Genomic DNA, 17,027 nt, shown 5'->3' with positions numbered 1-17,027 from the left:
GGGCATAACCGTGACACTTGAAACTGAAAAATTGTATGTATTTTTGACAAAGAATTCTTAGAGTGCTGCTGCGTGTTAAGTTTTGTGCCAAATTGCTTGCTATGGTAGCTGAAATGATTCTATTGTGTTGTCGTACGATATTCCAGTATAATAACTTTATCGGGTGTTCTAAAAATAGCGCCCACAGACTACAGCGCACTATTCTACAAGTGAAAATAAAGCAAAAATTATATATAGGATAACTGTCCCAATAATTGACAGTATAAGAACAGTGTTTGACAAATTGCAAGTTTCTTCACTCTTGAAATGAGCCTGGCTTACTGATCTCTCGTAGAGGTACGAAGGCATCCTTCCTTCATCTTTATAGACCATCATAAAAATAATAGACTAATAATTATTATTTTTTACAATATGTATACGAAAAGTTGATCATTGTACCAGTAATTGACACCAAGATTTGTGAGATTCACCAGTAATTGACACCTTGTGACCCAATAATTGACATCTCCTAATATCTTATTCTAATGAACCATATAATTTTCTACCAACTTATCAAGCTCATTTATAAGTTTCCACCTGAATAAACATGTTTATTTCTTTCGCTAATATAGCTATTATAGTACTATTTTGCACTGTCCATCGATTTTCTGTTTTCTTTGGAGAACTACTACTTAGAGGCAAATATTAACAGTGGTGTGGGATTAACAACACTGCAAAGGAAGAAAAGGTGGCAGCATTTGCTTGTACTTAGTCCCGCAGTCTTGTTGCTTCGGATAAATGACGAAAGTGTCAATTACTGGTACACTGTCAATTATTGGGACAGTTACCCTACCGGTAATTGTATATCTTTCGGGTTCTCGTCTAGAGACACTAATTGCACTGTGTGGCAACGTCGCAGCTAAAGAACCACAGAGAACATATACCAATCCATCAAATAGTAACATCGATTCTTTCCAGATGGCAGTTAAAATCGATAGACGTTGACACTGGCACCACTTTGCGTAACAATCAATGCAATTTCTTGATGGATTCGTAGAACAACGCTGATGGTTCCAGGTTAATCTGCAATGTTTCCATATGGTAAAATATTGATTCCCTATAGCGGCTGAAGAAAGCTCCGGAAAGTATAGCATTATATAGCATTTTGACCTGAAGAATATCGCTTTGTTGTCCGTGGGCGCCATTCTTAGAACACCCGATATATATATATATATATATATATATATATATATATATATATATAAACAAAGCATATAGATGCAAACAGCATAGTTAATTTCAAAATATGACCTAAAATCGCAAATTTCACTAATAAATGATTCTTCTTTCTTCTGGTCTAAAAAGCCCTGTCTGTTTTCTTTATAATTATGTTCTTAGTGTCACTTAAATAACGGAGAATATGAAAGAAGTTTGTAGCTGATGTGCAGCGATATCAAGCTAAGTTGTTTGTGTAAGTTTTAACTTACATCGGTCATGGAGCATGTGTGTTAGTTCTATTTGATATTAGTCATATCACATGTACAAACTTTTGAGGTATAAGAGAGCTTATTTGATTCCACGTTTCACTCGTAGTCTCTACTGAAAAAAGATGCTAAATTCCAAATAAAAAAACAAATAAAGGTTATTAAGCTTTAGTAAAGCATTTTAAAATTTTATTTGTTGTTATGGTAAGATTTATGAAGAATTAAAGTGAAGGAAAATAACTGAATAAAAGGGAGTAAAAAATTCTTAAATGCTATAGATGGCAGAATTGTAAACCCTCTTTTTGTCTATAATGCATATAATAGCAAATCGGTGTTCTCACTCGTTTTCATCCTCTTTCAATGTTTTCTCTTGTTTCTCTTATTCATTTTACTACTACTAAATATTCGTTATTTTCCCCTCTGTATTAATTGAGAATTATTTTTAGTTTATATGTGTATATATATTTATATACTTCTCGAATCCACTTGTACCACATTTGTGTTACATTTCAGCTCAATATTTCTTGATAAATCTGCATCCAACGAACTAACTAATCTTTACAGTGGTCTTTAACCCGCGATACCGCTTGTTAAAAATATGCGGGAGCTCATGTAGTTCGGATTCCACGTTAATCAGTAGGTCCCGTCTCATATAACCTCGGTGCTGAAAGGGACGTTAAACTCAAAAATCAACTCAACCCTTGTTAAAAATAATATTGTTTATAATTGTGTAGCATACAATAGCAGCATACGAAGAAGCTAACAAGTCCTATTTTTAGACATATTTTTCCTCATAATGTAAACACCGTTCTAATCAGTTTTAACTTACTGTGTATTCCTTAATACATGTTTTAATTTACTGTACTGTACTGTACTGTATTTATTAGTTTAACTATATGTGAAACTATTCAAAGTTCTGTATGATGATGAAACACGGTAGCTTACTCGGGAGGAACGCAGACTGAAAGTATTTGAGAACAAGATCCTGAGACGGATATTCGGACCCAAGATGAAAAGAAATGAGGAATGGCGGAAACTTCTTAAGGAGGTACTACATAATTTATACGATTTACCAAACATTGTTAGAGTCATCAAATCTAGGAGTCTCAGGTTGGCAGGTCATGTAGCCAGGGTGGAAGAAAGTAGGAACGCTTTCATAATCAACTGAAAGATCAATCAGAAAACAACCATTAGGAAGACCTAGGTGCAGATGGGAGGACAATATTAAGATGGATCTCATAGAAATAGGAATACAAAGTAGAAACTGAATCCAGTTGGCCAAGGATAGAAGTTAGTGGAAAGCTTTTGTGAACGCGACATTGAACCTCCGGGTCCCATAAGTAATAGAGTTAGTTAGTTAGTTATTCAAATTTTGCATGGAAAAATCTTGTTTTCTATTACCACAGTTTGCACAAAAGAAAACAGCATATTTTATTTGCAGTCTGAACCACTATTTTCTTTTGTCGATAATAGTACACCTCAGTTCTAATTTATTTTCAATACAGTTACACTGACTTATGTATTCTAACGAGTATGTTAAATTAAATCCATGTATTATTTATCCATTAATTATTCTCTGTGCTTGATATGTTAATGTAAGCAGGTAAAAGTAACTACTGCATTGTTTAAAAAATGTGAAATCACGTTAGAAACAAAAGCCCAACATTTTATATTCTTCTAAACCGAGGCCCGGTGGAAACACACTGTCGAAAAAGTGTAACAGCTTTTTGAGGCTCACAAGTAAACCTTACGTTTGGGTGAATCGAGTTGCTGACTGAGACACATATGAAAAAGTAGTACTAAATGTGGTCAGTATTTCAGTGAAGTTGTAGGTGCGAAGCTCCAGGGGTTTAGGAGATACAGCTACCAGAACATCACATGGAAGTACAGAATAGTCTTCATACAGTTGGAGGTAAAAACCCTGTAAGATCTGTTGTAATGACAAAAGGTGAATAACAAATATATGGGTACATATTAGGACTAGGGGGAAGTAATATAGTAGGGTATACTTGACGGCGGCCATATTGAAATCCGCCATTTTGAATAGTTTTTAAAATAGAAATAGGGTCATGTGATATATGATTTAAGGCTCAAATTTAATCAGAAGAACAATGGTGACATTAATTTTGATTTACGCGCAATTGGTAAAAAGTTACAGTGAAAATAAATATTGTTGCAGCATATGTATTAGTCCTTTACCCCACCTTGTAAATTTTGTGTTAATGATAATAATTAAATAAAAAGCAGGTGGATAAATATTAGGTCTATGGTAAGAGTTGCCTTGATGGCGGCCATGTTCAAATCCGCCATTTTGAATCAGACAAAAGTTTTAAACAAAACGCATAACATTGACACCTTATTAATAGCAAATAAGGACTAATACATATGCTGCAACAATATTTAATTTCCCTGTAACTTTTTACCAATTGCGCGTAAATCAAAATTAATGTCACCATTGTTCTTCTGATTAAATTTGAGCCTTAAATCATGTATCACATGACCCTATTCCTATTTTAAAAACTTAACCTTAATTCAAAATGGCGGATTTCAAGATGGCCGCCGTCAGGTATACCCTTACTATATGGCTTCCCCCTAGTCCTAATATGTACCCATATATTTGTTATTCACCTTTTGTCATTACAAGAGGTCTTACAGGGTTTTTACCTCCAACTGTATGAAGACTATTCTGTACTTCCATGTGATGTTCTGATAGCTGTATCTCCTAAACCCCTGGAGCTTCGCACCTACAACTTCACTGAAATACTGACCACATTTAGTACTACTTTCTCATATGTGTCTCAGTCAGCAATTCGATTCACCCAAACGTAAGGTTTACTTGTCAGCCATCTTGAGTGAAGTTTTTCCTGGGTTTCCCTCGTTCACACCAGGCAAATGCCGGGATGGTACCTAACATAGTGGTCCCAGGAAGGGACGCCCTCCCTCATATACGTGACGGACTAAATGGCCTTGGATACCGACAGCCCAGAAACCTAATTCCTAATCCTATTCTTCTGTATTGACCCAATCTATTGAAGATCGTTATTACTCTATCCCTAAGATTTTTTTTTTTTTTTTTTTTTTGCCTACCTTATACATTTGAGCGACGATAGAAGAGGAGAAAATCTGCAAAAAGAAAGAAAGAAAAAAGAAACGACGAATTCGAGAACCAGATTTTAAACAAGTTTTTCACGAGATTCTCTTGAGAAGGTTTCGCATTTTTTTCATACCCAATAAAAATAATTGTAGTGTGCTGAAAAGTAAGAGAAAAAAAATGTGATTTTCTCGAGAACTTTTCTAACGACTTTGTTTGTATTTTACATACCAATGTTTCATTAACAGTCTTATACTGTAGTATAAGTTATTTTTCTGGAAAAAATTTGCGAGGAGTAGTTTATTCTTGGAGTGGTTCTTTGCGTGTGATTTTGTTTACATTCCATAAGTAAACCTTTCATTGGAATTCCATAATGTTTGGTAAATAACTTCCTACGAAAATATCAACAAGGAAAGATACCTTGAAAAGCGCCGACTTCAAGAGAATGTGTGGTTGTTCTGGAAGCAGACTGGGTAGCGTAGTGGGTTAACACATCGGCACCGCACGCCGAAGATCCCGGATTTGATTCCCGGTCGAGTTATCCGCTTCTTTGTTCATTGAATTCACATCTATACAGGATTTGGTGTGGAAAAAATCTGGTTGTTTCCTCTTTTCATTAATAGATCTAATCAAATATAAATAAAATATAGAGTTTGTTTGTGTGTCTGTCTGTCTGTCTGTCTATGTGCGGCCTGGGGATCAGACGAGTGGACCGAGAGTTACCTAATTTTGGTCACGAATACTTTGGTCCAGGCCCCAGACCAAGGCGAAGCGTTTTTTTTTTTTTTTTTAATTCAAACTAGAGGGGTCTCAGGGGTGGACGTTTACCAGAACATATAAAAGTAGTAGAAAATGACCGATATTAAGGTCAAATTCATAGTCTACCCGGCCGCTAAGATCAATGGTAAAACTCCGATCGCAGTAACTTTCAAATTCACCCCATTCGGCTGGGGGCCGAGGGTCACAGGGGGAGGGGGGTATACCGAGACATGAAAAAAATAATTCAAAATTACCTATATTAGTGTCAAATCCATAGTTTTCGTGGTCGCTAAGATGAAATGGTATACTACCATAGGCGTTGACTTCCAAATACAGTCCCCATCGCCTGGGAGCCAGAGGCGCCCATGCAAAGAATGGGTATTTCAGCTAGTAATGATAATACAACCGTCAAAGTTCTGAATATGGACACTGGATTGTCCAAGCACAACAGCTAGGCTGTGATACAAGCCATGTGATCTAAGTAAAGAGCATCGACTTCAAGAAAGAGATTGTGTCTCTTCTGGCAAGCGGACTGTGTAGTGTAGTGGTTAATGCATCGGCACGGCACGCCAAAGATCTCGGGTTGGAGTTCCGGTCCAGTCATTCAATATTTCCATTCTTTGTATATTACCCACAGGGAAAGTTCATTCTTGGAGGTTAGTTTCTTTCTAGACGGTTTCCTTAAAATCGACTCCTTCTATTTTGCTCATATTTCATTAATAATGCTATAACGTTGCATAAACCACAACGGGGTAGTTGTGTCTTGGGTGTATTTTTGACCATTTTCTCAAATACAACTCTATTTTAATTATATTTTATAAATAAATATTTCATTAATAACTCAAGTATATGGCTTATGCCATTTCTTATCAAAGAATCCACAAGGAATAGTATACTTTTGAGGCTGAGTTTTCTTCCTTCAAGTTTCTGAAAACGCCTAATAATTTTGTTCGTGTTTCACAAGAAAATTTTTCGTTTTAGTTTCAGAAATTGGAGCGAGAAAGTGTAGTGTGGTGGCCTGTACCTTTTACTTTTGTTAATCTACCCAAAGATCTCATACTGTCCTAGGAGCCTTTCAACTAAAATTCTGTGCACACGGTGCATTTTCTATGCGCATAGTGCACAGAAAACATGCCCGGTTTTAACTCTTTGCAATATAACTAACAATGGGTACATGCTGTGGAATTTTGCATGGCGTTTTTTTGCCCCAAATATTTTCCACTTTTCTTTTTACCTTTTTTAATTTCTTTTGAAAACTGCATTCAGCTATGCAATTCAACAACCAACTTTCAGATCTGTATATAATGAAATAAATTTATATGTTTTTATTGTGCATTTCACTTTTAATTTTTGAGATAATAACTGAAGAGAATGATTAAAGCAAAAGTAAATCATGTAAATTTTCATTTGAGACTTACTCAATTTTCCTCTCATGTCTTCCGTTACGATCTCTCTTACAAGAAGAAATTAGAATCAGAAACTTTCTACTTTTGACACACTTAAATTAAATGAATCATACCCTTAGTTCATGAATAATGAAGAATGAAGTAATTCATGGAATGACCAAGTGGCAGAAAACAGGAGTACGAGTACCATGCGAACACTGTTATATACTTTCGTGAAGCGCCACAGTCTGTAGTGAGCACTCACCATTGATCCGTCATGGATTTTGGACATGTTTTATTCCTATTGAAATCTCAGTATTTCATCCATTCTGAAATTAATATTACCAGTGCAGTAGTTCAATTATATATGTTAGTTCCATTTTAACCAGTAAGATACCAAGTAACTTTACAAAAATACTTACCTTACCAAGTTAGCTCTACAGCCCGGGGTGACCTTGGTTTCCTCGACGATAAGCCTCCATTACTTTCTGTCGTGTATTTTCCTCCTCCATCGTCTTTACGGTCATCCTCTTCTTCTTCCTCCATACATTCTCTCCTGTATTATGCTCTTTGACATCCTATCACGTTCCATTCTTTCGACGTGTCCCAGCCACCTTAATCTTTCCGCTTTTATATTCTTCACTGTGCCTTGTCCTTGTAATATCTCATTTATTTCCGTGTTGTTTGGTATTCTCCAGATGTTGTTTTCTTGCATCGGCCCGTATATTCTTCTGATGATTTTCCTTTCAAACTTTCTCAGTTCCTCTTCATCTGTTTTAGTCATTGTCCATACCTCGGCTTCATAGGGTTATTACTGGTCTCACTAGGGTCTTATATATTTTAATTTTTGAATTCCTTGACAATAGCTTTTTTTCGGAATAACATGATGATTCTAAAGTAAGCCTTATTGCCTGCCTGTACGCTGTCTATAATTGATTCGCTGAATCTTTTTTCGTGACTATTGTGAATCCCAGATACTTGAACTTTGTAACTCCTTCGAATTCCAGTTCGACTATTTTCAGGTTATGTGGACCCTTGTTCGATTTTGAGATGATCATATGCTTTGTTTTTTCACATTCACTGTCAGTCCTAAGTATGCTGTTTCTGTTTCTAGCTTTGTATACACTTCTTTCAGATCTTTCACTGTTCTTGATATTATGGCTATGTCATCTGCATAGGCGCATATCTGTACTGTTTTTGTGAATATAGTTCCTCCTGTGTCAAGTTCCATTATGGCTTTAAGTAGCGCTATAATAAACAGACTCGTCGAACGACCATCTCCTTGTTTAACTCTGTGTTGAAACTGAACGGTTGATTGAGCTTTGTGTCTATTTTTATCTTCGCTTTTGTTTCGTGCATGGTCATTTTAACTAATCTTATCAGCTTTACAAAAATAAGTTGATTTAAATGCAATATTTTTTACATTTCTCTTTGAAAATTCGTGTTATTGGTCACATTTGCTGGTAAATACACTCCCTTTACTGTTTCATGATTTCCAATTAAAAGAAATATCAATGTAGGGGGTGGCAGTGGAATGACGGTTTCCTTTGTTGCAAAAGAATTCATGTTTGAACTTGCTTAATTTTTGATTGTTAGTTCCCAGATTTTGAGATAGAATACTTTGTTTCCTTCAGTGTGGTATTCTATCATAATTCAGAACCTTTTCTGCTTTTACCATGACGGAAAAGAGGGAAAACGACCCCAGAAACAGGGAATTTAGAAAGCGCGAATGAGAGATAATTACATGTTTGAATCAAATGTTCTGCAGATGAGTTCGTTGTCTCAGTAGAAAACGAAAAAATAAAGGCTTTATCCTTTCCTGCACTCTCTACTCTACTTTTGGCTCCCTAAAAGCTTGTTTGTCATAGCACTTTCTTCAAAGAAACAAGTGTCCGTTTAGCTTTTGTGAATTTCGGTTAGTATCTTGTGGTTTTAGTTTTGTATGGAAAAGTAAATAAAATTTTGCATTTTTATGTATAAATCATCAGGTAGGTTATCTTTATAAGTAACAAGTACAAACAATGGCGTTTTGTGATGAGATGATCTTTGGGCGGACCTGGAGGCAAATCTCATTTTTTTCATAATGAAATAGAAATTTTTATTTTCTGCCACGCCCTAAGTTATACGTGCTTCAATGGGCATAAATCATCCTTTTTATAAACATTTTTTTCTATTCTACGTATTATACTTATTTTATGTCTCTAGCTAGTGTCATATAATAATAACCCTATAAAAATTACATTTCTGTACTAAAAAATCGCGCTATCGCGGTCTTACATAGTAGAACGAATTTGGTCGATTAAAAGTTAAATATGAAACTCGGCTAGGAGAATTGTGGATTTATATGGTAAAAGCAGTGATCGCCAAACCGTCGATCGCGAGCTACTAGTAGCTCGCAAGGACATTTTTGGTAGATCGCGTTAACGCTCCAGTTGGCTAATCGTGATTCCTCCACTGAATTGACACTAAAACAGGGGCGCTGACGACATCTGCTTGTTTCTCCCACGCAAATGCCATTGTCGTCCTCATCTCACAGTTGATTGCATATGCATGTGGTTATACACTTATGTTTTTCGCAAGTATATTAAACATTTGCTAACTTGGATAGTTTGATTTCATATTTACTAGAAATGTAAGTTTATAGGCAACAAACAAATGTAAGATTTTTTTTTAAAAAAAAGTTTGTAGTTCTTTTGGTTGGTAGTTCGCTGTAGGATTTAAAAATGATACAGTAGTTCTGAAGCTTCATAAATTTGTTTACCACTGCGTTAAAGTATCCAGAATATTCATTTGATATGACTTTGTGATAAGCTCATTTGTGCATTATTTTTGGTGTATCCAATTCAGACAATTTAGTTCCCTTTTATTTTAAAAAAAACTGCTATATTTACACCAGCGTTATGCATTCTCACACGGATTGCAACATCCAGTAGACGATGCAGCCGACGGCCTTGGCAACCAACGGCAGCCAATTACAGCCCTTCCTGTGATTACGTCATCTGGTAGGCGTAGCTCGCGCAAACAGCGAGAACAAGAGAGAAACCGCGGGAAGCAGCCATCATTCGGCGCCGGAAAGGAAAAGCACGAGGAACCTTTTCGAACATCTCTGCAATAGAAAAATGTGCTAGAAATATCAAATCACTGCATCCACTTATATATACGTATATGTAGAACATCGATACCTATAATAATAATAATAATAATAATAATAATAATAATAATAATAATAATAATACCTTTCTAATTTGAGAGTATGTAAGTATGTTATTTTAATAAATATAAACTTTTATTCGTGTGTTTCATTTACGATAAATGTGTATGGAAAAGTACTGCCTCATGTTCTTTGCCTTGTCTTGCATGGTGCAATATATTGATATAAGTGAATTTGTAGATTGTTTAATTAATTTTTATGTTAAATGATGCTGAAATTTTGTCTTATTTGTATGTCTAATGTTGTTACTTGAATTTTCACCTATGTGTAGTTAGCGGTGAAAGAAGCTATCGTTTTGTGATAACTTGTTTCTTCGTTAACGCTCGGGAGAATAATTCCATTAATAACTATCTAATATAATGTTTGCTCTATTTGGATTACCATCCTATGGAGTAAACATCACAACTTGGTTTTACCTGAATCGGACTTTTTTTTTTTTTTTTTTTTTTTTTTAATCACTCAAGACCTTAAAAAGTGCTAGTTCTTCACATCACTAACTCCTTGTAATTACATGGATTTTCAACTTCCTTATTAAACAGAGAGAAGAGCACTGGAATTCCTGGAAAAATGAAGGCTGTCCTGAGTTTCAAAAACCATCTCAGAAGGCGACGGATGAAGCAAGTGAAGATGGGGATAAAAAGAAGGCTTCAGTTCGACCAAGGAAAGCAAAGAAACGACTGGGTGAATTAATGAAGGAAGCAGTTGAAAACAAAAGATTTCTAATGGGAAAGTAAGTAGTTTTCTCGTGCTGATCTAACAATTTATAATTACATAAAACTTAAGTATGTGTTTTTGCACTAATACAACGCAAGTCCACGTGTAGATGTAAGGATCCGGAAAACGACGAACTTTTTTGAAGAAGGAAATGAAGTGTTTTCGCAACTTTTTTGCCTGTGGAATTCTGGCTTCTTTTTTTAATCAAAAGACCCAATATATTTCAATAAAAAAAATTTTGTACACCTTATGTCTGGAGAACTACATATAGAATAGTCAAATTCAAACTATCAATTAACTCGGTATGATGTGTTTGTTCCGTAGAAAATTCGAAAACTCGATTTAGGGGCGGTTCAAAAATATTGTGGTCCTTGATCGAAAAACTAATTATTGGCCAAGATCTCAATCTGTTGATGAATTTTTTTTTTTATATATATATATAATTCCTCAAATTCTTGGCTAAGGTTTTTCATTTTTTTTTCTTTTTTATCGTTCCTAAAATTCTTGTTTTAAAATACTTCAAGTTTAGTGGAAAGATAACTGTACGTTCCATCTGGTTTTCCCCATTCTAAGACGAAAGAACATTTAATTATTGCATTCTAAAGAGAAAATCCTTTAAAAGTTTAAGAATTAAAGAAAATCGATCATTCGCTAGAACAGAAAATCTGTAAATTGGTGGACACGCTCCAGTTCCAACAAATAGTTTATAGAGCAATTAGGTTTACGTTTAACGACAAAAATGTTTTAATAAAAAGTTTAATAGTATTCGCAATAAGCATTCTAAAAATGTAGTAGATTTTGTTCCAGCGCCCCTTTTGAAAACGAGAGTGCTCCCTTTCGGCATTATCGCTCACATTGAGTACCACTGGACAAGAAAAGTGACGTAGGTACTCATCACTGTCAACGTAAAGATCTAAGTTATAAAACTCTTCCTTAGTAAATAGGAAAGCGAACAACATACCTGTTCTCTTTGCTTTCCTATTACTCTTAATATTAAACGACCGTGATGAAAATAGATTCGGTTTCCATTTTATTATTATTATTTAACTATTAATACGATTACTGAGAATTAGTTTAGTCTGTTCAGTCTGTAATTAAATATTATTATTTCATTTATGGTTAAATATTATTGTAACCTTAAGAGAAATAAAGTATTTTTTCATTTTTCCAGTGCTGAATTGACGAGACTGTGGAATTTGTACCCGAACAACTTAGAGGCATGTAGATCAAAAGACAGAGATTTCCTACCTTCCTTGGAAAGCTATTTTGAACAAGCTATTGAGCAACTAGATCCTGCGAGTATGATAGAGGATCAATATAAGTAAGTAGTGAGTGATACTTTTTTCCTGTAAACATGTGTATTTATTGTTGAAATTCAGTAAGGTAAAAAAATATAATAGCAAGACTATCCATGGCTTTGGATTGATTATTTTAACAATAGAAGAAACACTGACCAAAGCTTCAAACCCACTATATTTTAAACTATAATATGTAACGGTTTCGGATATCTAACATATCCTTTTCCTTCCACCTCATGCGAGGTTTTTCTTTTCATTAAAGGCACAGATCTTGCATCCTTGATTGCCTATATCCTGAAAATTGAGATTATAATAATTAGTATTAAGTAGGTTCTTTAATATTTAAGATTAAATACTATATGACTGTTTTTTTTTTATTTTTATTTATTTATTTATTTATTTATGCATTTGCTCTTGACTAAGTTCGCAGGGTTGTATAAGAATATCTGATGAGTTCCTTGTTTGTTATTTTTTTTTAATTTAATTTAATAAATTTAGATTGTTCTGAGTCATGAATTGGATGAGATGGCTTAATATATCAACATCTTTTGAATATAATATCATACTAATGTTAACTGGCAGAGTTTGCATAATTTTTACTAATTGTTGACAAAAAAAAAAAAAAATCTATTTTTATTAAATAGTTCGCACTGAAATATCAAATGATTGATCGAACCATGATCTTTTTCACACCAACATAGATTATTCTCTTTTTTATTAATTTGATGTAGTTTTATCGGATTTAATATTGTATGAAGAAACATTCGGATGAGTAATATCGTTTTGTATCTTGACCATTTTTCTATGGTATTGTATAACGGTTTATCGTTAATCTCCATTATTTCCCAGTAGTGTTTTCCACGACCAAGTCTAATTTTCTTTTTCCATAAGTCTATTTTCCGTTTTTTTTTTTTTTTTTTTTTTTTTGTTTTGTTTTGTTTTACTATATACTTAAAATTGTGAAATGGAAGTTTTATGTTGTCGCTTTTCTTGATAGTTCATCCACTGATTCATTAAATTTGATGCCTACATGTCCCTTGGTATAAAATAGATGGATTTGAAAATTCTTGTTGTTTAGAGCGAAATAACTAGATTTAATTAACATTATATTCCATCATAATGTAAAAGCAGACCATTTAGGGTGATTTATGGCTGTTATAACACTTAAAGCATCGGTACATATGCATGCATTCTTTATCTGTAGCTTATTGATTAATAAGAAAGCTTGACGGATTCCAAACGCTTCTGCTTCAAATATTGACGTACTTTTTGGTAATTTGTATTGTTTTTCAATCTTGTATTTAGGAATGAGAACCGCAACACCAACTGGGTAGTTTTGCTGTTTTGATCCATCGGTAAAGATGAATGTACAATCATCTGATAACTGGTCTTTATAATAATTCCATATGTTTTTATGTATGTTTGGCAATTTCTCTTTTGAATGAAATTGTATATAGTTAGGGATTATTGATGGAATTTTAATTAAATTTACTTTATACTGAAATATATCCTTCCTCAGACACTATAGAACATAAATGAAAATACAGTCATTGTTATCAACATTTTTTTAATTCTTTTAATAGACATATATAGTTATTGTTATGAAAAAGTTTAAATCCTTTTAACAGACATATATATATATATATATATATATATATATATATATATATATATATATATATATATATATATATATATATATATATAGTCATTGTTATAAAAAAAAAAAAAGTTTAATTTCTATTGCTGAGGCCTTCAGCCAATCCCTTGTCTCCGTGTTCACTTTTCAACCAATCACGTTCTGTTATTTTTGGTTCTTATAAGGACCTTTTTTTATTTTCTTGTCCACGCTATCCAAATGAAACCGTTACATATTATAGTTTAAAATATAGTGGGTTTGAAGCTTTGGTCAATGTTTCTTTAGTTTAAAAAAAATATAATCTCCCAAAAATAACTTTAGTCTTTTAAATTAGATATCTTAATAGCATATATAGACAAACTACATTTACAGTTGCTACTATAAAATGTTAAGTGACATTGATCGTCACAGACTGTCTTTCAAAAGTTCACATATTACTTATTATTCTTTAAAACATTGTTTGCCTCATTACTTCTTCAACAACTCTCCCCCTTTTTCCAAAAGAATTCCACTTGTATCTGGTACTTTGTTTTGATCTGGGTTCTTAGTCTTCTTCCATTCCTCCTTTGATCTCATCTCCTGAACATCAATGGGCTGCTTCTCCACCATAGTTCCAATCAGTCAGTACAATTGGGCTGCTAGTACATCGTAGTTCTTATTAACAAACGCCCACGCAACTCTATCAATCAAAGAGTTATTTCCACCAACTTCAATTACTGGCGGTTATTTTACATCGCAACTCTACCCTAAATCTTCCCCACATGACATCTACATCTCCACTTTGTTCCTCGCGAAGTCAACATCTTAATTAAGCAGTCTCTCTTGAACAACCTTACCATCTTTGTTTTTGCTACAAGCTACCAGATTTTCATTGTAATATTTCACATCTCATAATCGATCACGTTATTGAGGATTTTTACGTCGATTTGTTGATTTATGTGTCATGAAACTTAACTGCATCCTACTTCACTTTTTCTGAATGAAGTAAGTTTTACATGGAAGCTTTTATTTTATTTTTTTTTTTTATTTTTTTTTTATTTATTATTTTTTTTTTTCACCACATAAATGTAACTAAAGTTGCAGAAATGTTGGAACAATGTAGTATGAGTTTTGGTTTATCCTAAAAATTCATACATAAGGTCATTTCCTTAACAGATATTCTTACTGCTTGGTAACCCACCCCGTACGCGTTAAAATAAATTTCTAAGCTCAACTGTTAATCTTTATCCGGAAACAAATTGCAAGAGTACATGATGTTGTAGCTGTACCAATTTTTTTCTCTATATTTTATATTTGGATTCTGTCAAGTCTGAGCATTATATGTTTTAACAAACAGCATTTAACATCATTTCTTCACGTGTTAGAAATTAATTAATTGTACATAGGCCTATTTCTGATATAGAAAAGATTGATCAATAAATAACTGACAGATTTCAACTCTACCCTAATCCATATAGTAAACAGTCCGGTCAAGACCTACTCCTACCGTCCTGCTACCATGAGTTTTGCTCTTTCTTAAGCATGTCTTCAAAAGTAAACCAATTTCAGAAGGCGAAAAAAACTTGAAAAATGCTATAATCAAAAATTGTCAGACAAAACTAACTTGGACAGTACTGTATATCGTCAATTGCCTGTGATGGAAGTGACTCACGGCATCATGTCAGTTATATACAAATACGGAAGACCATCAGATCAGCAGTGGTATATTATTTTACATGAAATGGGAGAATTATTACAAGGTAGCCACGAGGGCACTGATCAGGAGTTAGCTTAATCTGAAACTGTAGGTGTTATGGTTTTCTGTTTAGTGGCCAACGTGAGATAATTTAGAGACTGAGGTGTGTGTGTATGATCTCTTTACGTGTTGTTTAATTACTTCATACCATACTGCAGCCTTGGAGCAGCTAAAGCTGATACAGAACAGTTTCACGACAAGTCTTTTATGAAAGATTAAATGAGATACCGAGGCTGAATTATCATATATAATATAGGATGAATAGCTTGAGTTAGAAAATGTATTTATAGTATGAAGTGAGAAGATACCAAGTGTAATAGACAAATTAAATTTTTCAGCCTGAAAAATTTCAACTTTCAAGAAATTTTTCAACTTGAGTGATAATTTTGCTCTGTTAAATAAAATCAACAGTAATCTGAAGGCTCTTGGTTTCCAACTAGGTAATACTAATTTGTAGGCAGTCGTATTACAAGAAGTTTCAGGTTTCGGTTTACGGAAATTGATGAAATCAGTAATAAAATCCAAACATTTGGAGAGTAAGGTCCATGAACTGGCATCTGAAATTCCCCCCCCCCCCCCCAAAAAAAAAAAAATCTTATCTGTTCTCAAACTTAGAGATGTGTTTTACTAAATTGGAAGATAAATTGCAAATATCTGCTGATAATTTAAATTGTAAGAAGTTGAGGTCTGAATCTAATTTAAATTAGATTTTTTTTTCCAAAGAAAAAGAAAGAAAAAAGATAATAAGTACTTACTTAGTATTGTACTTCACACTTACGTATGATGTCATAATTTACAGACATATAAGGAGGAAACAGTGACTATTTTAGATTATGACATTTTGTAACTACTATGAAGTTATGGTACGTTATACGTAGAATTTTAATATTGCTCTTTACAGTAGTGAAGTAATTTTTCATATGACTTTGACTCAGTAAAAAATTTCGCTGAATTTATATAAGATCTCATTATTATTATTTTTTTTTATTTTAAATGTTTATTCATTCTTATATTATTATGTTTCTAGTGAATAAACACAATATGATTACTAATTTTTAGTTTTTGCTGCTATGTGGAGATTTTCTGTAATTTCTAATGTTCAATAAATAAGTATAATACCCTTTTTTTTCCAAGTTGCATTTCATCCGTAAAAACACAAGTGATTTTTTTTAACAATATGTAATAATACAAGAATTTCAAATTATTTACCTTATTGTTCTGTGGTGGTTGTTTCAGGAGAGTGAATGACGGAAGCTTTGGTTGGAGAGCTCTTAGGTTGTTGGCACGAAGAAGTCCACATTTCTTTACGCACACAAGCAATACGATCAATAAATTACCAGAATATCTTGAAGCAATGATCAAGAAAATAGCCAAAAATCGTCCGGTGAGTTTGTCTTAGAAAGTTAATATACTGCTAGAAGTCTAACAGTAACTAATGTTAAAGAGCTAATCTGTAGTGTCAGGATCCCAGATTCGATCCCAAACTGTGATGTTTGGGGTGTGTATGTAGATTGATTGAAATATTTAGAACTTCCTTGTACTTTGAATTGTTAACGTTTTTTTTTTTTTTTTTTTTCTCGAATGAGAACTAGAAGTATATGGTAACAGAAAATAGAAAGTAGAAAGTGAAAAAAACATGCTATGTATAATCTGATATTTGTTTGTGGTCAGCAAATAGCTGTCAATAATGTATATTCAGAATTGTTTAGTTAACTTTGAATGATTGAGATTA

At 33.5% G+C, this 17,027-nt stretch overlaps 1 protein-coding gene across 1 annotated transcript in view; it reads left to right on the top strand.

Annotated features, from left to right (window-relative positions):
• Hpr1 (THO complex 1-like protein Hpr1) overlaps positions 1-17,027 on the top strand; it is a 61,368-nt gene that overhangs the window by 37,820 nt on the left and 6,521 nt on the right. Inside the window, exons 9-11 of the mRNA XM_081746184.1 lie at positions 10,449-10,639; positions 11,795-11,944; positions 16,532-16,679. Coding sequence (XP_081602310.1) covers positions 10,449-10,639; positions 11,795-11,944; positions 16,532-16,679 — 489 coding nt within the window. The remainder of the gene's footprint in view (positions 1-10,448; positions 10,640-11,794; positions 11,945-16,531; positions 16,680-17,027) is intronic.

Source organism: Thermobia domestica, chromosome 18 (genome assembly GCF_964235325.1).
Source record: "Thermobia domestica chromosome 18, izTheDome1.hap1.1, whole genome shotgun sequence".
Taxonomy (NCBI): Eukaryota; Metazoa; Arthropoda; class Insecta; order Zygentoma; family Lepismatidae; genus Thermobia; species Thermobia domestica.
The sequence above is the reverse complement of the archived record's forward strand: the minus strand, read 5'-3'. Positions and strand labels throughout refer to the sequence as shown.